The following is a 21,517-nucleotide window of genomic DNA, read 5'->3' on the forward strand; positions in this document are numbered from 1 at the left end:
ACCCCTCCCTCCCATAGTGACCTTACTCATATTTGTGTACTCTCCTGCACATCTGGGTCCCTGATTTGTTCTCATGGGTTGCACCCTGCCTGGAGGCCGTTTTCGTAGTCCCAGGTGTCTGTAGCTTCCCAGCTTGTAAACAAGTAATAGTGAGATGTAGCCACGGCAGTAGAAGCAACAAATTCTGGCTCCCGATCCCTGTGGGAAACCCTTCTGTTAGGGCTCAAAGACCGTGTGCAGAAGGCAAACAAACTCTCTTAAGGTCCTTAAGGCAGCTTTCTTCAACATGTGGGAGTTCAGGCCGCTTTTAAGACCTGGAGGGCTGAAATTCCCCTCAGGGCCATGGTACAAGGGCCATGCTGCCTGTAGCACTTGAGAACAGGGTGAGTTTTGTTGGTGTGTAGCAGGCCCTGTTCAGTCCCCTTGCTCTCCTAGAAAGACAGCCTTGTAGAACTATACAGTGGTACTTCGGGTTAAGTACTTAATTCATTCCGGAGCTCTGTACTTAACCTGAAACTGTTCTTAACCTGAAGCACCACTTTAGCTAATGGGGCCTCCCGCGCCGCCGGAGCATGATTTCTGTTCTCATCCTGAAGCAAAGTTCTTAACCTGAGGTACTATTTCTGGGTTAGCAGAGTCTGTAACCTGAAGCATATGTAACCCGAGGTACCACTGTATTCCATGTGCGCTGCCTCATGGCTTCTGTCAATGAAGAAGGAATGCCGCGCCCTCTGAGATTTAAAACTTACGCTTCGTAACATGGGGGCACTATTTTATTGTATCCGTTTGGGAAGCTTAGCACAATAATCGTGATATGAATAAAACTGGTGGCTTTTACGGGCCTGCAAAATCTCTGCCCGAGCTCAAAAATGCAGGCATTCCCTGTGCAAATTGGCACGCAGGCTGCGTGCGCCCCCTTTTCCGCACGTAGATTGAAATGAAATGAGCTGACCCTTCTCTCCGCCTGTGTTGTACGCCTGCCTTCTTGGCAGGACACAAAGTGCCGGATGCAGACAGCAGAAATGCTCCTTGCTTGACCTTCCATCCGGATGGAAATCTCTCTAATGAGCTAGTGTGCAAATGCCCTGCTCTGCTGCAGCAGCGCCTTCAAAAGATATTTAGAAATCTCCACTTTTTTGCAATCGAGCTTCCCGTCTTCCCCAAACAAGCCTCCCCAAACCCCTTCATTGTTTGGGTAGCAGGATTCTTCGCTTCTTGAAGACAGAGAGGTGTTTTGGGTTTTTTTGGCAGGCCTACCTTCAGTTCTTTTCACACCACCAGATAGAAACTGGAGGAGGATGAAGTGAGGGCGTCATCTTTGGACAGCTGCCCTGCACCCCCTTTTCCAGCCCTCCTCTAGTGAGGGACGCTGGTTGGCCACCAGTGAAATTGTCCAGAAAAGCCCTGCTGTGACACTACCTCACAACAGTGTTATTTGAGCAATTAAAAATGGGAGCCATTTGGCGCTTTCTGGAAGAGTGCAGCTACCGTCCTCCTCTAGCAATGGTGAGCCTGCCTTTCTTTCACTGTGTTGGAGCCAAAATAAATAGCAAGGGAAGGAAAAGCTCCTGCTATGTGGTGGTTGGGGACTCACGCCAGCATGAAGGGACATTAGGGGGTCACAGGCCAAGGTCCTTCACACCTGGAGTTCATTTATTTAATTTATTTCATCAAATTTATGCACTGCTTGATTGTAAAACGAAAACCTCAACAACATTCCTCTTCAACCAGGCCTTTGGCTGCTTAATATTCTACGGCCTTTTAAACGTGTTTGGGGGGAGGGTATTCTTGTTTTTTTAAAACTATTTATTTTGTGCTTCTATCCTGCATTTTTATCTTGCAAGCTGCCCGGAGATCTTCAGATGAAGGGTGGTATAAACAAAACAAAATTAAAAATATACAAAGCAATGAAATCAAGAACAATTGATAACTGTACTTTGAAACATGAAAAAGCTGGCCGTGAGATCCTGTTTGACAGTGCTAGGCAAGCTGTTAGCAACTAAAAGGCAATCTATAAAGCAGAAAGGGACATTGCACAGGCTTTCCACATTCTGTCCATCTTGGTGCAAACGGCCAAATTATTTTATTCTTGCATGTGACAATCTCTGAAATAGACAAAGTGCTGTTACCAGTGCACAGTTGAAATGGTTTTAGTAACCAGTCCAATTGTTACATTGGGAATATATGGCAAAAAGAGGAAGGCTTTGTTTCCTGCAGTAATGTTATAAACTGGCGGCCCCTCCTTCCAGACAGCTTCCCCTAGGACAACTTTGCTGCAGTTTCAGCTTGATGCACTGCAACAATTTTGTTGCTTCTTTTGCTGACTTGGCAGTTAGCTAGCAAATTGCTTTTATTCTCAAACCACATGCGCTTGGGGCATGTACCATTTTTTGGATTTGCTGAAGGCAGTCTAAGAAATAAAAGCGAAAGAATTCTGGTTATCTTTTGTATTTTTAAATGTTCTTATTTGGAATTCCATAATGATTTTATGAAGTTCAAAAAAATAGTACAGCACTAGAATGGGGGGGAATTTGTTAGGTTTTTGTCCAGGCGATATCACATGAACAAATCCCAGTCTCTGTAATAATTTTCCCATGAACATTTTAATTTGTTTGAGCGATAAAACCTTTTGAGCACTGCGTTTCAGTTCTAAAGGAGAGATTTTGAAGCACCGGATAGCATGTTAGAAAACTAGTGACAGCTTTTATTTAAACATTTTGTACATGTCAGCTAAAAGGCAGGATAGATGTGGAAATGGAGGATGTGTCTGCTCCCACAAATTGATTTAATGGTCATTTAAATCCTAGAATGCTGTCCAAATCCAATAGAATTCAATGGGATTTGGGGTTGAGATACACGTGTCTCCTTCAAGAAGAGACTGTTGATTTCTGTTTGTTGTGAGGATGAGCTCTTAGGCTTTGTGTTGAGTTTGTTCGTTTACCCCTTTCCCCCCCAAAATCCTGGTATGTTTATCTGTTTAAATATATATAAATTCCCTCCCTGTCCCCGCATAGAAGGCAATCTTAAAAATAAAGGAACTCAAAGCATGGATCAGGGTGAGTGGGAAGAGTAGCTTCTTGAGTCTTGCAGTGGCTTGTGAATCAGCACTCAGCACAGTCCGGCAAGGAGACAGGAGGTTGCCTAAATCCCACATAGACTAGCAGGCAGCATTCTGCATAGCTGATGCCTCCTGGAAACAAACAAACAAACAAACAAACAAACAAAAAGTTGCAGAAGTTTGTACAGTCATACCTTGGGTTGAATGTGCTTTGGGATGGGCGTGTTCGAGTTGCGCTCCGTGGCAACCCAGAAGTAACGGAGCGTGTTACTTCCGGGTTTCACCACTTGTGCATGCGCAGACGCTCAAAATGACGTCACATACATGCGCAGAAGCGGCGAAAAGCAATGCGTGCGTGCGCAGGCGTGCCATCGCTGGTTACGTTTGCTTCTAGATGCAAACGGGGCTCCGAAACGGATCCAGTTCGCATCTAGAGGTACCACTGAACATCTATCTCAGAATGTCTGTATCCGCCTCTGCCTTTAACTAAGCTCTAATCTGCACGATTGAAGGTGAGGGGTTTTCGCAAACAACAGTCTCCTGTTTCCCTTGGCTTTTGACACAAGTGCCCTTCTGTAGACAAAAGCTAACATTTTTATTTTTATTTTTACATCTCACTGTATGCATTTGATACTGGCTCTCATATATATAAAACAACCATTCCTGGTGCATGCCAAATACTTAAAGAAGTTCTGGAACTTCATGTAGCTCAAACTCGAGAGGTCAGGCAAACTTACCTGTGGTTACTCCTTGCCCGACATGCCCAGACTTGAGACCAGATACCAGGCAGGGACGTTGAATGGAGTGGGTGGGGAGAGTCTGCCTACAGGAGACACACGGAAATAAATCTTCCATAAAATATACAGATCCTTCTTTTCATAAAATATACAGATCCTTCTTGAGAATAGAAGCGGCAGAAATTTAATCTGCCAGCCAGGCAGAGAGGCTTCTCCTGTGGGACAAACACTTTAAATTGCACAAGCACAAACAGTGATAGATGCTCCTTTTAATTGAAGATATACACATATTTTCAAGCACGTAGGAACATAGGCAGACCATTGGTCCACCTAGCTCTAGATCTTTTACACTGACCACCAGCGGCTCTCCAGCATTTCGGACAAGGACCATTCCCAGCCCTACCTGGAATTAAACTTGAGAGCTTCTGCACGCAAGGCGGATGCTCTACCACTGAGCTGTGGCCCTTTCCCCAGAGTCTGAAGCAGGCCAGGCAGTCCATCTAGCCAGTATCTTACTGGCAGCAGCTCTTCAGGGGTCTTGCCCCATCACCTGCTACCTGATTCTTTTCTAACTGCAGATGCCAGGGACTGGACTTGGGACTATCTGCAGGCAAATCCTGTGATGTAACACCAAGCTGTGGTCCCTCCCAAGGCCTCTTGCCCTTCTGTTAGCTCTTGTCACTTCCTTCTCACTCCCTGAGTTGATCAGGGAATATATGAGAACCACATCCCACATTTGCCCACAAACTGCAATTACACTTTCTTTCCCCTTTTGCTAAAATGATAGAACAGCTGGGGGTGGGGATGTGTGGCAGGACAGGAGGGGCAGCAGAGCAAGCCACTGAGAGCAGCAGCAGGAGGCCCTCCAGGCCCGATCCAAATTAAATGTTTTCAGGAATTCCCTATCTGCTTAGGGGCAGGTGTTACAAGCCAACCTGAATAAGAATGCCTTGTGGCACTTCCTGAAAATGAATGCAAAATCTTCCTTTTGTGACCCTACTCTCTTTTTTTTGGCTATCTCCTTTTTCCAGCTGTTGAGGTCTGAGCTGCTTCATTATTATTACTCTACTTTTCTTTCTTCCCTTTAAAAACACACACTCCCCCCCCCCTTCCCTCTCTCCTGTCTCTGCAAACTGGCTTTCTTGTGTGATGGCAGCTATGCCTAGTCTAGGCCAGGATGCAGGCTTGACATAGATAAGAATTGACCCTTTCCTCTGGCAGGTGAAAGGACCAGCTTCCTTTCTGTCACTGGCCTTCCAGCGTGGCTTTGCTGCTTCTGTGGGCACGTTTCATTAGAATCGCAGGCAGGCTCCAGGGCTTTATGTTACAGATTTGGGTTTGCAAAGATGCATGTGGGTCTTAAGTAGACCATACTGAGAGGTCATGAGTTACAAGGAGGTTGCAGGACAGTTAGAAATAGCCAGGTGTTCAAGAGGTGATTTGGCTAATCTTCCTCCCAAAGATTCTCCACTTCAATACATTTTTATCATTGTTGCAGTTCAGGGTTAAACATTTTTTAGAATTCACCTGATGTACATATTATATTTAATCTTTCATTCTTTGTCATTCCTGAAGCTTTCGAGTTTTCTTTTGGACATTCTTGAATGTTGCAATTTTTTACACTGGGTGGGGGAAAGTATATACATTTAATTGAAGCCTATTTATGGGATTTGTAGACCTCTGATTCTCAGAGAGCAAAACTGAAGTATATAAATATTACTCGACACACCCAGTGTCTTCAAGCCAAAGCAGTTGCAGAGTTAGGATATATTAGGTGCTGGAAGCTCCAAGTAATCTGCTCTTTCCTGCCTGGTTTATCCTCCATACAGCACAGAGGGGAAAGCCGTTTAGTTACAATTTATTGATGTGTTTGCATCCTTCCAGCAAACATCCACTGGGAAGTCATGAATACATCCAGCACTGCAGGAAGTTTGACATTGATATCCGGCTGCAGCTGATGAAGAGGAAGGCTGTGCGCACTGACTTGGCTAGGACAGTAAGTATTTGCTTGCCAGTGAGCAGCAGAACTGTGTGATGTCTCTGCCATTGCTAGTACAGATGGAATATGTGCTCTATTTTGCCTAAGGTTGCAGGTCCAATGGTGGCATCTAGAGCACTGTCTGTTCCATCCATACTGGATCTGTTTGGATTATTGCAGCTTAAGGATGCGGTCAGGCAACCACCTGCCTCCTTGACCCTTGCCCATCTTGGATTCTTGGAGCTAGCTCTAGGGGGTTGAGTGGGTGGGTCCCAGGAATGATTGATGCCTCACTGGAGAAGGGGGAAGCACCATCTGCCTTGAAGGAGGCAGTGTTGCTCCTCCTCCTTAAAAGGACCCCCCTGTACCCAGAAGTGTTAAATCTCTGAAAGGCCCTCTCCTTCCATGTAACACTCGGGTTTTAAAAGTGGGTGGAACCGGAAGGGGGGTGGTCTGGGAGAGGGGATTCTCTTTGGCAGCCCCTAAGTTGCAAAAACCCCTCCCCACAGAGGTGCGTCAGGCATCTTCACTGTTCAGCTTTCAGCAAATACTGAAGAGGTACCTATTAATTCTGGTTTTTGACACCTGAATTGTATATTTTTAAGACCTGTGCTATTTTTGTGATTGCAAGTTGTTTTGAACTGTTTCCCCCCTGAGATCCTGGGTGGATGATGGGTAATAAATAAATAAATAATAATAATGCTAAGCCAGCCCATGGCTTAACTGCAGCAAGACCAGCGGAGGAGCGCAGTAACCATGATTTTGCTCCAGGAACCTGCACGTTTCCTCATTCACACTAAGCCATGGTTTTCCTTAGCGTTACATGCAAACGGAGTCAAGATGCATGTGAGTAATTAACCTTCACTTTTGCAGGTGAACGATGACCAGAGTCCTTCCACGCTCAACCACTATGTTCACCTCCAGGAAAGGCCAATCAAGCAGACCATCACCAGGTAAAGATGAAAGGAGAATCTCCGGGTCACGGGTTCAAGCCCCACGTTGGGCAAAAGATTCCTGCATTGCAGGTGGTTGGACTAGATGACCCTCGTGGTCCCTTCCAACTCTGCAATTCTATGATTTTATGGAGTGGCGGCAGCAGCATACTTCGGGTGGCCTATGTAAAGCCAGTGCTTTTTTTAAGGGGTACTCAAGGGTACACAGTACCGGCACCTCTTTTTGTTGTTAAAAAGTGTGGCACTTACTGTAACAACTTCATGGTGAGTACTGGCACCTATTTTTCTAGGAAAAAAGCACTGTGCCCCCCCAAAAAACCCACCAAAGTGAAGCAAAAATAGACCCAATGTTGGAGTTCTTAATTTAGGTCTTCCATATTGAACTCCCTCCATCCTCTTGGGAGAGAGGGCCCTGGCTTAATGGTAGAGCATGGCTTACATGCAGAAGGTCCCAGATTGAAGCCAAGCATCTCCAGGTAGAAATGGGAAAGTCTTCCGTCTGAGAATCTCGGGAGACACTGCCAGTTTCTGAACTAGATGGACCAATGGCTTTGGGCTGTTGCTTAAGAACTCTCCTTGACAGAGATCCGTTTCCTCCATACGTACCAGCCGTGACTTGCTTCCTTTCTCTATGCCAAGCTGTCTCTTGTTGTTTCTTCCAATAGGCAGGCCTTGAGTCTCCTCTTCGATACCTTCCACAACGAGGTCGATGCATTCCTAGCCGTGGAGGTGAGAGGATAGCATTGGGGTTAATGTTGTGGCTAAACATACATTGAACTATGCATATGGCTTTGGTGTGCTGCAAACGCCTCTGTGTTGGTGAATATTATTAGATGTAACCATTACACCTTTGGCATCTTCAAGCTATGAAATCCATCCATAAGGAAGCTTATGATAGGGAACCCAGTAACCCTCAACCACTTTCCCTGAGACACCCTGATCGCCAGTCTTCCCATCACTTTCCTCCTAGCTCGAACCATTGCCCCATGTTCTTTGAGCTACATCTCCAGTTCCTGGTCTTCTTCGGCAGCAGCAAGATAAGAAGCACGTAGCTTTGCACTTGCTTTCCCTGCACCCACTTTGGTATAAAACCCACCATATTGTTTGGCAATGAACAGTAGCGGCTGGTGGGGCAGAATAGACCCAGCTGTGTTGCGGAGCTGGCTTTCCAAAGGCTCCTGCCACTGCCTGTTAACAAGAGGGAGGCTTGGCATGGTGTGGGCACAGCAGTGGAGCCAATCTGATGTTTCTGGCACTGTGCCCACACTTTGCCAAGCTCCCTGCCACCATACCCCTCTCCCTCTTGGTAAGTGGCAGGGGCATATGGCGTAGGGAAGCCAGATCAGCATTGCTGCCCTGCTGGTCACTACTGCAATATAGCACCTGGTATGGACATCACAGGTACGTTTGAAGATGCCAGATATAACAGACCATTGTATGATAGTATTTGTGAAAACACAGGCTAGGGTTAAATGACAATGCAAGTATTTTTCGACGCTGCAGTTTCCTCCAGGCCCTTCCCATTTCAGTATGTTGCTCACATTGTTTCATTTCCTGCTTCAAGCTGATAAGGTGCTAGTTTGTTTTTTTACTGTTTTCGCTAGAGTGACGTTTGCTTTATAAAATAAATGCCCTGAACCTTGCTTCTCCCATCTCGTCTGACAGTCCACTGCTTGCTTGCTTCTCTTCCTCATTCCAGTCTTGAATCCTTCATGAGAGTCAAATTTCCCAACGTAAGGTGAGGGCTGCCAGCCACAAGTGTGCTTGGGACTACAGCCAAGAGGCGGATCTGCATAGCAGCCTTTGCTATCAGTGCAGAAAACAAACAGGGTGTAGTGAAGTGATCCCCAGGTTCTAATCTTGAAATTGTCAGCAGCTTTTAACAGCAAGTTCCTATCTACTGTTTGTTTCAGTTTCCCTTCCCTTGCGATAAATACAGTCAAAAACATACTTGTGAAGGTAGACAAAAAAGAAACCCAAGACGTTGTGAAGGTTAAATTTATCATGACGGTAAAGGGATTCATATAGGGGTTTCTTTCCCTATTTTGAAACCTCTACGTTATCGAGCACTTAATGTAGAGGTTAGAAGGTGTGTTTTAGATCTTGGGAGTAGTGAATTTAGCGAAAGGAGAGGGGGTAAGCAGGAGACTTTGACAACCTTCTAAATTGCCAACACTGAGGTTGCCAGCACTTTATAATTCCAAAAAATTATCAGGGATAGTGGATTCAAGTCCTAGTTTAGCTTTGTGAACTGAGCTGAGAGTGCAGGAATGATAATATATTCAACTGAGCAGCTAGAATTGCCTTTAGACATCTCTCTTGTGTGATTTTCCGGTCCTTGCTAGTGATGAAGGTGAAGGGCTTTTTAGCAAACTGACTGGAACAAGAACTAGTTTGGTCCCTATCTGTGAAAGCACCCTCTTGCAGTCAGATCGCCATGACTGGGGGCAGAAAGTATGTGTGAGAGAGAGTGAGTGTGAGAAAGAAACCATTCTCCTCCTTTCAAGAGGTGAGTCATAACAAAGCTATTTAGGAAATCTCAGCTGAATGAAATGTAGTTCACTAGTATGTAATCTTGAGGTGTGTGATGGATCCTGAAAATAACACATCTGAGAAATGAACAAGTTACTTGATCCTGTGGTTTTTGAGCAGGGAAAAGGAAACGCTTTCTAGGTTCCAGTAGCTAGATTACTACGCTCTGGAGATTTTGCTCCCCCTGCATGGTCCTACATTATTTCTCCCTTTCTGCACATTTGTATGGAAATGTATCTCTGTGTATGTACTACCTGCAGCAGGGGTCGGCAAGGTTTATCTTGCCTGGGCCAGATCGGTCCTGCGGAGATCCCTTTGTGGGCCGGACTGTGCACCTGCCTGCCCGTGATTTCTGGTGCCAGCGCAGACGCGATTTCTGGTGCCGCGGAAGCGAGTCCTCGCACTGCGCTGCGCTGGTTTAGCGTAGCGCATGAGCAGGCAGCTCAGTTCGGGGGCAGCTCGTGGGCCAGTCAAATGACCTCCGCGGGCTGCTTCCGGCCCATGGGCCTTAGGTTGGTGACCCCTGAACTACAGTGTCAGAGGCTGAATACCAATTGCTGGGCATAATAAGGGTTGCTGCTGTCTCACATCCTGCTTGCGAGCTTCCCATTGGTATTTGTTTGGTCACTGTGACAACAGGATGCTGATCCAGCCGGGCTCCTCTTTCTGGCCCTAACCCCACTATTCCACAAACTTTTGCTAGAGCATTTGTCAGCATGGCATCCTTCCAAATGAAAAAAAAAAGTTATGTGCAACGAAGCTGGAAAACTGTAGGTCCATTCTTCTACATCCTCTGTAGTGCTGACTGTTGACTCTTTTGCCCCTGCAAACCATATACTGCAGAGTCTTATCAATCCAATGGATTATAGAGCTTCATGTGCAACAAGCAACAGTGCCCCTTAGTGGCACTTCTACCTATTTGTTCCGAGGTTCCCAGGCTGAAATTACCGTATATTGTTGGAAGGAGCTGGTAATATCAAATGGCTTCATGGGTTCCAGGAAACTTGGTGTTGACATTAGGACAGTAGTTCCATCAAAGCAGGACTTTGGAATGGAATTCCAAGGTCCTATTACTTGCACCAGTGCATTAGGACATGCTTGAACACAACAAAGTAGCTGCTTTATTTCTCCAAAACCTATTATGTTGAAAGCCAATATTAAGACGCAGAGCTGGTGGCCACGATAGGGAAATGATGATGATAAAGACCCATTTGTCTTCCACTTTTATGACGTTGGTTGAGTTTGGGGTAAAAGGAGTAGAAACAAGCTCTTTTGTGCTTTGTTGAGCAGCTCTCTAAGATCTGCTGGAGTTCGTAGGCTCCTTTTTATGTTCTCTTTGGTCAAACTCACACAAGGTGCTGGGATTTTACTGCAGAATAATCACCCAGTTTATGTCCAGGGAAGCCAGATTTAGTGATAAGGCAGTTAAGGAAGAGGTAGATAAATGAAGTAAATTTATGGTGGGGTTACTACTCTCATTCACCCTAGATCAGGGGCGGGGTACCTGTGCCCTCCAGATGTAGGGCTCCAACACCCATCACATCCAGCAAGCATGGCCAGTGGTCAGGGGTGATGGAAGTTGTAGTCTAGCAACAGTTTGAGGGCTGCTGATTCCCACCCCATGCCCTAGAAGCTGGCTATACGCACAACTCTTTGAGGTGACACATTGTGTTTTGCTCTATGTGCTGTTGCCTTGAGACATGAGACTTTCAATTCTTCATCCAGGGAGACGTCCAAGTGAAGGCAGAACGAGTGATCCAGTCTGTCATGGCCATTTGCAATGCTCTGGCTGCTGTGGAGTCCCAGGAGATCACAGCAGCCCTGAATCAACTGCCACCCTGTCCATCTCGCATGCAGCCCAAAATCCAGAAGGTAAGAAGCAGGAGCTGGTGTCAGGAAGCAGCAATATTTAATCTGAGTGCCTAAGCTAAATATGAGAGAAAGAGGAGAGTAGAATTATTTTAGCAGACTCTTCCATTTTCTAAAAAGACGTAGCTAAGAAAGAACAAAAAGTGCCCTTGTGACAACTTAGTTTTCACACTTGACACTAAAAAGCACATTTGAGATTCTCTTTTTTGCCATATGTGAATACTGTTAAGGCAAGATAGCTGTGGACAAAAATTCAGGTGTGAATTCTAGCCAGTGTAAAGTTTTTGCATTCACACTGTGCACTGACTTTGAGCACACTTGATTTAGCCTTGTGTGTTAATTTGACCTTGGACAGTTTTGTTGCTGATAACCTTGCTGCGTCCAATATGGAGTGCATATTTTAAAATGCCCTCTTTCAGTACATTCTTGGGAGCTAGATCTGCCTTAAGTGCCATTGGCTGGTGCTTTCCGTTGCAGCAAAAGGTAGAGCTTTTTCTGCAGTGGATCAGCTATTTGGAACTCCCTAGGTCCTTTGTTCTTTGCGTTTAGGGAACATTCAGAGACTTTTCCCTTTTCAGAAAGCTTTTTAATTACGTGGATGGATTTTCAATCAGTTTCATTTATTTATTTTTAAAAAATGGTTCTTGAATGTCCCTTTGTTTTAATGGGCTTTGTGTGTATCTTCTGGAATTTTATTTTATTGGCGGCTTTTAAAATGTTTTTGATCGTAAGTCCATTTTTTAGCTTCTGGACAGAAGCAAGGAACACACATTTTACAATAAAGCAATAAAGTGGTTAGAATTTTCCCCAAACCTGGGAAAACGTAGCTGCTATTCCCACAGTTGGATAGCTTGAATTGCTGGGAATGGAAACACATTGACATATGTTATATAAAGTGTTTGCTCAGAGTTGCTTACATTTCAGTCTGATTTTCATAAAATATTTCTCTTCTGGTTTCTCTTTCCTGAGCAGGATCCAAAGGTTTTGGCCATGAGGGAAAACAGAGGTAATAATTTCTCTTCTCCTGTAGTTGCTATTGAATTCTGAAGGCTTTTTACTGTCCACTGCCTCCCAAGTGCACTTTTCCAATTATTGTATACTGTTATTTATTGAACAAATTATCATCATCATTAGCCTTTTGAATCTTCAGCTTAGACATCTTGAGTCCCTAGAGTTGCTATTCCATTAACCAGACTTTTCAGAGCAGGGTGGTTTCCTAGTAATAATGAAAATTCAGACCTTTTTTCAAAAATATTGAAGCCCCAACTACACTAAAGACCTTGAGGGATTGTGCTTCGGGGTCAAAGTAAACATAATGTGGGAGATCCCTGAACAGGAACCTCTGCAATGATATAAAAAAAAGTTGAAAGGAGGTGTAGAACCCTTTAGACCATGAGAGACATCCTTCCAGGCCATTTTACCAATGGAAAGTGATCCTCACCCACCCACTGACAAGCTACTGCTTGCAACACAAGGCAAAACCATACATTTGGCTATAAGTTTTGATAGAATACAGATAATTGAACAAATTTTGTTGCATTGCATTCTTCATTAAATTATCTTTCCACTGGTATATAATTTTATGGCATTACTCCAAAAGAAAGTGGTGTTACAAGCCATCAAACCTTGGAAATACACTTTTCCCAAAATGTTTCCACAGTTTTGGCCACTAGTGTAGAGACCTGTATGTTTTGGCCTGTGTGGCAAATGGTAGCTTTTGAGTTTTGTCCCGAGAAGAGGAAAGGGGCTTGTATCTGTAGACGACCCCCAAGATCTTTCCAAATCTGAAATTCTATTATCTGTGCTTGTCTTCTCGTATATCCCTATCTTAATGGAGACGAAGGAAATTCAGGAGTAAAGGAATACACTTTAGGATAGAAGTGAGATTAAGTAATTTGTATAGGAGCTACAAAGTGATGCATGCTGACTTCATCTGCAGTGCCTGTAGCCCTGCCAGTTGTACACCTGAGCTTTATAAATGTTTGTTTATCATCGTTTATATACATGTATGTATAATTTATAGTTTATTGTTTAGATTTGTACTTCAGTCTAAATGCATTATTAAGGTGGCATAAAGTAAAAAAATAAAAAATGAAATGAAATGTCACAAACACATATACACCAATATTTATTTGCCAAGTTAATCCAAATTCTGCTGCTAGAAAAACCAATTTCAGTAACCTGTATAAATTATGGTAATTAAGCAGCCTTTTAAAAAAAGCAAATCTCTTGCCAGTGTAGCTGCAAAGGGAGTCATGGATGGATGGATGGATGCATGCAGTCATGTAGAAGCCTGTGGGTAGGTTGAGCAGGATTTTATGATGACCAGGAGGCAGGGCGTCAATGCCTTGCAATTATTATATTATATTATATTTTTATTTATTTATTTATTTATTTATTTATTTATTTATTTATTTATACATACATACATACATACATACCCCACCCATCTGGCTGGGTTTCCTCAGCCACTCTGGGCAGCTCCCAACAGAACACTAATAGCTGCTTGCTCACTTCATATTTGCTCTGTGGGGGCATATTTGTGAGGTTTCAAAGTGCTTCTGTCAATTCCCCCCCCCCCCAGAGAAAGTTGTGGAAGCTTTGACGGCCTCCATCTTGGATCTGGTGGGGCTCTACTGCAACACATTCAATGCCGACTTCCAGACCGCGATTCATGGGAACCGAAAACATTGCCTCTCCCAAGAGGCCCGGCTTCTCTCCTGCCCCCTCTCCTTCACCGTCTATGCCACTCACCGCATACCCATAACCTGGGCAGCAAGGTAAGCAGCGGCGTCTTTTCTCTGGCACCAGGGAAGGACCATCTGACACTTTGAGTTAGATCTTGGGATCACGTGTGTGTACATATATAGCAGCCATAGTGGGGGCATTGTACGTATTTGGATCAGGACTGTAGAGCTGTGCAAAGGTGCAACTCCATTTTCCTGATTTATACACAGATATCCCTGAAGTTTCTGCTTCCACAGCACACAGGTGGTTATTATCCAATGGAGCACCTCTGAACTAGTTGTGTCACCCTGGTCAGAAACACATATCGACCTGGCAGGTTCACAGTAAGCCAAGCTATGATGGGACAGTGCAATCTGTTGGCTCCTAGGGAGGAAATTTCGGCTGTTTTGCTCTTCCATAGTCCTTTTCACTCAGTAGGCGTGGCAGCTAAACCAAGGTTTGGCTTAGTGTGTCATTGGAACCTGAGATTCTGATTAAGCTTTACAGCACGTGGTTAAGGGGGAGAGAGCTTTAACTATGACAACACACTAAACCAAACCTTGGCTTAGCTGCTGAGCTAAAAAGACAAGCAAAGAGCAAAGCAACTGTCCCGTCCTCCATGGGAGCTCACACATTCATCCTAAGTCATGGTTTGGGCTCAGCATTACGTGTGAACACAACCATGCTGTTTATCTTAACCATTTCGTGACTTCCTGGTTATATTCCAGATTCCGTTTGGCTGCCCGAGGTCACCATCAGTGGGGAGAAATTGTTTCAACCTTTACTGGCTAAATGAAGCCAATTTGCCATTTAAATCCAAGTTGCCGTAAAAGCAGCTTCATGGATTCAGTGTCGCATATTCCCGGCCCCTTGCTCCCCCAATTCTGACAAGTCCTTAGAAATCAGGCTGGTAGGGGGATTTAAGCAAACACAACATTTTGTACTCAACGCATTTCCCCTCGGAAGAATGAGGCTGACTAGCTGAGGTCAGAAGACTAGAGGAAAGCTTGCCTATAAGGGAGTTGGCTGATCTGACTCTTGTTCAGGGCTGTTTTTGGAGGCTCCCTGGAATGCTCTGGGAGAATCCTTTGGTCTCGGCACCCCGCCTCCCTGGCTCGGTCCTACAGACAGTGACAGATGGCTGCTTCTCAGCCTGGGCTCTTGCCCCTTCAGCCAATGACTGAGTGGAAGGGAATCGCTTAATGGATATAGGGACAATAGGAAGTCTGGGCAGGGAGGGGACATTCCTTTGTCAGCAGCCTTTTGCTTGTGTGTTTGTGTTTCTCTAAAGGCATGGAGGCAGTGCCTGGGAGCTGCCCCTTGGTAATCCACATCCCCAGCAGCAGACACATGCAAGTGGGGTGAGGGGGAGGGTTTGGGTTGGGGAAGTGATGGCAACATTAGCCGCCGCCCCTCCAGGGACCTCTTGCCTTTGTACCATCCTTAATGTATTCCAATGAGTGACTCTGAACAAAGGCAGTAGCCTGGGAAATCCAGGCCTGTCTTGACCTTCGTTGCCCCGCAGCCCTCCCTGCATCATCGCTTGGCACCTGTCACATGGCCGGTCCTTCTGACAAGAGCGCCATGTGATGGCATTCTCCGTGGCGTATGTCAATCCAGCTGGCTGGGAAGGAAGTTGGGAGAGTGTCTCTGAAAAGAGCACAGCCTGAGGAAAAGACTCTAGGCTTGGCTTGTTGGGGTGTGTGTGTGTGTGTGTGTGTGTGTGTGTGTGTGACAACTGCCACCTTCTAGCCCCCTCTCCCTCAGTCAACAGCTGGAAATGGATTGAGGTCTGCCATTGAGTAGCCAGAAGGGTTTCTGCTCAAATTTGGGTCTGGTTTGTGGGAGTTAAGTCAGGGTTAAGAAACCGTCTGATTTGAAATTGCAGCCCTGTCTGCGACCTTGGAGGATAGGCTGTTGATGGCTACTAACCACAGTAGCTGTTTTCTACCTCTGCTGTCAGAGGCTGTGGGGCTCTGAATACCAGATGCTGGAAATTGTAGGTGGAGAGAGTGCTGCTGCAATTGGGTCCTGTTTGCAGACTTCCCTTGGGCTTCTGGTTGACCACTGTGAGAACAGGATGCTAAGCGAGGTAGGCCTCTGGCCTGGTCCAGCAAGCTTTTCTTATGACCAGAGTTTTAAGAAGAGCATGGTTGGCACAACCCTCTTTTCATAGCCCTATGCTTGTTGCTTGTTGTCACGGGGAAGGGGCGCCAAGAATCAGTCTGTGGACGCAGGGCATTGACTCTAAGCTTGTAAATGTATAGGTGTATAGAAATCTAATGATTTCTGCTGTGGCAAAAACATAGTTAGAAGAGGAAGTTATTAATTAGCCATTGTTTTATTTTAGTATTTTAACATTTTAATGACTGTTCTTTTTGAAGGTGGAAAACACAAAAAATAATTCAACCATTTCACTCAAGCATCTTAGTAAGCTATGTAAGTGAAGCTGGCAGTATTTTGAACAGTGGGTTAAAATACCAGCATTTTTGCCTTGTGCCTGTCTGCTGGGCATATTTTATATCTGTGCAATGCAGCAAGAACAAGAATATTTCTGGCATGTGGGAAATAAGCATGACACTCGGTAATGTACATGTTGACTATTGTTTTATAACATGTGATGTTATAAAAGGTCCTTGCCCCAAGTGGCATACAATCTAGAAAGCAACGCCAGAATAACAGCAGAGGAAGGAAAGGGGAGTGGAGGTAAACAGGGGAAAGAACAGTATTGCAGTTGCAATACTGAATAGGGTATTGAGGATTCAAGGATTGCATCAAGGAGGTTCGTGGGAAAATGTATTTATTTTTTGAATATCCTCCAAGGCTCTTTCCAACCCCAAGCCTCAAAGGTGGTTAACTGTAGACTGAAACACAAACATAAAATGTCCTGTAAAAATACTGCTGAAACAAACAAAGCAGCACAGATTGTAACCCTGTCCCAGTCTCTCTCCATCTCCCCAGCCCCTCAAAACTGAGCTGAAATAAAAGACCTAGCAAGGCTTCTGGCCTTGATGAGTCTCAAGGGGCAGTCGAGAAGTTTTGTAGTTGGGGGTCATCTACTGAGTCAGGATGCCTCTAATCGAATGGACAAGATTTGTGCCTATCAACCAGACTTGAACCATCTGGGGTTTGCCTGCCATTCATTCATTCTCCTTTGTGTGAGGGCTGTGGGGGAGCCAGGGAGGACTAGGTGGGGCTGTTCCAAGCTTCAGATTAAAACAGATTCTCACCAGTGACTCAGCTGCTGAGTTTGAAATAAATCAAGTCAAAGTATTTATTTCATGGGTTCCTCCTGTTTGCTATTCGACTGCAGCTAAGAATTGTAGCAGGCTGCTTCCTCCCAGCCCCTGCCTCCAGTCTTTCGGAGATCAAGGCCTTTTCTTTCTGCTCTGCGAGATAACAAAAATTTACCCATCTCTCCCCGCCTTTTTTTTTTTTTACAGCTATGAAGATTTCTATCTCTCCTGCTCACTCAGCCATGGTGGCAAAGAGCTCTGCAGCCCCTTGCAAACCCGAAAAGCTCATGTGTACAAGTACCTCTTCCATCTCATCATCTGGGACCAGCAGTAAGGCACCTCCCCACCTGCCCTTCCCTGTCTGTGTTGAGAAGGGTATAAAGGAAAGGGTGGGAAAGCGGCTGGGGAAGGGCGATCTCATGTACTTTTAATGCAAATTGATAAGGGAGGTGGATGAGAAATAATTCTCCTCTGTTTCTAGCTACATAGCTTTGCAGGCAAAAAGTCCCAGTTTCAATCTACAGAGTGAAGAAGCCATGTAGGGTGAAGGGGGTTCTTAATCTATTGCTACTTTTAATTTCTCTGCTCTACATCAGCCTACCCTACCCCACAAGGCTTCAAGCCCTATGGTAAAGGTAAAGGGACCCCTGACCATTAGGTCCAGTCGTGACTGACTCTGGGGTTGTGGCGCTCATCTCGCTTTATTGGCCGAAGGAGCTGGCGTACAGCTTCCAGGTCATGTGGCCAGCATGACTAAGCCGCTTCTGGCGAACCAGAGCAACACACGGAAACATCGTTTACCTTCCCGCCAGAAGGTATTTATCTACTTGCACTTTGACGTGCTTTCAAACTGCTAGGCTGGCAGGAGCAGGGACCGAGCAACGGGAGCTCACCCCATTGTGGGGATTCGAACCACCAACCTTCTGATCAGCAAGTCCTAGGCTCTGTGGTTTAACCCACAGCACCACCCAAGTCCCTCAAGCCCTATGAGGAAGACATAATATGTGTGTGTGTTTGAATGGAGTGAGGTATGGCCCACAGGTCCCCCATCCCTGCTGTAAAGCAACACGTGTATTATAAATTAGTAATGTAAAACAGTGATCCCTAAAAAGCATGCAGCAGCTATCAGCAGTAAAGCAGGGCTACCACTCTGTGTGGTGGTGTATGTGTAGTTTGGCCTTCCCATCTTACAGTGCTGGTTTTCCAAGGTGCATCTCCTGGCAAGCGCCGTAATGTCTGCAGAGGAGAGATGCAGGTCCGTAAGGCAACAAAGGGACAAGCGACAGGCACATGCCAGGGAACTAGGACTGCCTGTGGCTTTTGGCGCATGTCCACTGGGTCTCGATCTTCACGGGGGCTTCCTGGGGAGACAGATAGTGGGCAAGCAGCCAGCTCGTCTGCTGTGTAAAGCGTGACTCGGTCCCTCGCTGCTTTTGTGACTCCACAGAATCGGCCCCGCATGCCTGGGCAATTCCCTCCCACAGGCAGAAGTCTGAATCTGAGAACATGGCAAAATAACTTCCGATGGGTGTAGGATTGCAGAGGAGTAGGAGCGGGTGTCATCTCCCAAGACCTCGTTGCTATACACTGTGCAGTTGCTGAAGGGGAAGGGAACTTGATCCTAAAATAGCCTGGGCAGCAGGAAGGCTGCTGGCCATCCCCCGCTCTCCACTGAGGTCCAGTAACATTTGACGTTTTTTCTAGGCCAGCAAGAGGAGATGGGGGTGGAGGTGGGAAATAGATAATTTTAGAAGCTGCCTGTCCTGCAGAAGGACGCACAGTGAAGCTACATGGAGAGCGTTGCCTCAGCTCTGCTCAGTGTGAGTGCTTTATTCAGTGGATGAGCCCCAGGATGGGAACAGCCCAAATGAGGAGCCTGCCATGTAGCAGTTTTCCTGCTGGCCCTTAGCTGCACAAAGGGCTTTCAGGCATGTGCAGCACCCTTGGACTGCCTCTGGGCGGGTATCAGGCCGCGCTGATCTGGCACACTCCCCAGCTTTGCTAACACTACAGGATCGACTCAGGGGACTGGCTGGTGGTCCTTCCTGTTAAGATGGCTGAATAGAAAGGGGAAACCCCCTTGGACAAGGTTAGTGCTCATGTGCCTCCCCCAGCTCCTCCCAGGAAAGCTCCAGATGGAAATGGGTGATGCAGGGCGGTTGCACTCCCTCTTGCAACCGGAGACGTCCTCTCACAGCTTCCTCCAAAGCCGGCCTCACTGTATCTCCAAAGCCTGCTTTTTAAAAAACAGAAACCCCCACAGCACAACCCTGGAGCATATGAAATGTTTAATAAAGCATTTCTGAACACATGCAGTGTGTCATTTCCTCAGCATTTAGTAATGAGCATGTCAATTATTTGAGGGGAAGCCTTTTGGAAAGAAGGTGTTTTCCTAATCTTTATACAGCACTGAAAAAACCTTGGGTGTTTTATTAAGAGTAGTGGTAGTTGTGGGTGATTAATGTATGACTTCCAAATATGCTTGAGCCCCAATATCACTCATTTCCAAGAGTGGCAAGCCTGTGTGGTTCATTAGCCAGATGTTGGATTTTTTAAGCTGGGTCACTTTGCTTCAACTCCCTGTTCAGCCATGGACTTCACCGCGTAATCCTAATCAAGTTACTGCCTGTAAAGCTAAAATAGTGATTTGTGAGGACTAATAAGGGAGCCTTCACTGTAAAGGTCCTGCCCTTTATGATGAGCTAGAACAACCTCCTTCAACTTGGTGTCTCTCTTCGAGGTGAGTCTGGTGGCACTTATGTTCCAAAACATCTGGAGGGCATCAGGTTGGGGAAGGCTGAACTAGAATATCAGGGTGCAGGAGTGTGAAGGAAGGTAAGTACATTTGTTTCAAGGACTCTTGGGAAGCAGCTTTTAATCTCTGTATCCAGACAGTGGCCTGAAGTTATGAATTTTAGGAATCTATAACATATACCTGCCAACTCAGGTATCTATCCTTGGTCATAGATATATGTATCAGTATATTTAAGATGTGGCATCTCCTTCATTAGAGTCTCTTAAGCAGAGGCTTGGTGGCCACTTATCCAAGATGTGTAGGAGCTGATTTCCAGCATCAACAGTGGGTTGAAGTGGATCACCTGAGAGGGAGCCCTTTCAACTTTGATTATATGCAATGTCTAGGGAGGAACGTCTGCACCCTAACACTGAACATGTTTGTAGTGTCATGGTGTGTAGTTCTTATCCAGTGGGATGCGGGTGGCACTGTGGGCTAAACCACTGAGCCACTTGGGCTTGCCAATCGCAAGATTGGCAGTTCAAATCCCCGCAATGAGGTGAGCTCCCGTTGCTCTGTCCCAGCTCCTGCCAGCCTAGCAGCTCGAAAGCACACCAGTACAAGTAGATAAATAGGTACCGCTCCGACGGGAAGGTAAATGGTGTTTCCGTGCTCTCTGGCTTCCGTCACGGTGTCCTGTTGTGCCAGAAGCAGTTTAGTCATGCTGGCCACATGACCCGGAAAGCTGTCTGTGGACAAATGCCGACTCCCTCGACCTGAAAGCGAGATGAGTGTCGCACCCCATAGTTACCTTTGACTGGACTTAACTGTCCAGGGGTCCTTTACCTTTTTACCTTTTAGTTCCTGTCCTTTCACTGAACTGCTGCTTCTCATAGATCCCTGATCACCACTTTGTAATTTTTCCGTCTGTATCTCTGATCTTCAAGAAGGGAGGTCTTCGGCTCTGCTTATCTTTCCCCTTTTCCCTTTGTTCCGATGAGAAGGACCAGCCTACTTCTTTCTCCTGCCAGGAGTGACTTGAGCCAGAAGCTTATGTGTCATGCAGTGCATTTTTTTTTTAATTTCCATTGCTGCATAGCAGGGGTTCAGACGCTGAGCGTTAGAGCAGTGATAGTCTTTCAACATGACCTATTTCTCCTTTGGCTGCAGCTACAGTCTGAAGCTTCTCCAGAGGAATAATAATAATATGAGCTTGGGTGGTGGTTGTGCTGTGTATGTCCTGGACGTGTATCCTACTTTCCTTCCTTGCTGCATTTTTGTGGGGAGAAATGAAATGCAGAAATACAACACATATAGGCTAAGCCACACAACTGGAGAAAAGTTAGAGATGGATGAGAAAAGAGCAGGAGGAGGATTTGTTAACAGCCGAAGCCTGTAGGGCAAGCTGGGCAGTTTGAGCAGGTCTTCTGCAAAGTGGTGGGTCCCCTCCTATGCCATTGGGTGCCCTGATGGTTAAAAGGGGGCTTAGGGCACCAGTGAGCCCTTCTGAGGCACTGGGGTTTGCCCAACCAGATGAGGACCCCACATGCTGATACTCAGCCTCCTATAGGACATGGAATCATAGAATTGCAGAGTTGGAAGGGACCCTAAGGGTCATCTAATCCAACACCCTGCAATGCAGGAATCTTTTGCCCAACGTGGGGCTCGAAGCCCCGACCCTGAGATTAAGAGT

General features: G+C 45.9%; 1 protein-coding gene across 3 annotated transcripts in view; it reads left to right on the forward strand.

Moving 5' to 3' along the window:
* PIK3C2B (phosphatidylinositol-4-phosphate 3-kinase catalytic subunit type 2 beta) overlaps window positions 1–21,517 on the forward strand; it is an 87,160-nt gene that overhangs the window by 36,516 nt on the left and 29,127 nt on the right. For all 3 annotated transcript variants that reach the window (XM_081916271.1, XM_081916270.1, XM_081916272.1), the window contains 7 exons: window positions 5,680–5,791; window positions 6,647–6,726; window positions 7,392–7,455; window positions 10,984–11,130; window positions 12,100–12,133; window positions 13,712–13,907; window positions 17,298–17,420. In XM_081916271.1, coding sequence (XP_081772397.1) covers window positions 5,680–5,791; window positions 6,647–6,726; window positions 7,392–7,455; window positions 10,984–11,130; window positions 12,100–12,133; window positions 13,712–13,907; window positions 17,298–17,420 — 756 coding nt within the window. The remainder of the gene's footprint in view (window positions 1–5,679; window positions 5,792–6,646; window positions 6,727–7,391; window positions 7,456–10,983; window positions 11,131–12,099; window positions 12,134–13,711; window positions 13,908–17,297; window positions 17,421–21,517) is intronic.

Source organism: Podarcis melisellensis (assembly GCF_964234715.1).
Source record: "Podarcis melisellensis genome assembly, chromosome: 6".
Classification (NCBI taxonomy): domain Eukaryota; kingdom Metazoa; phylum Chordata; class Lepidosauria; order Squamata; family Lacertidae; genus Podarcis; species Podarcis melisellensis.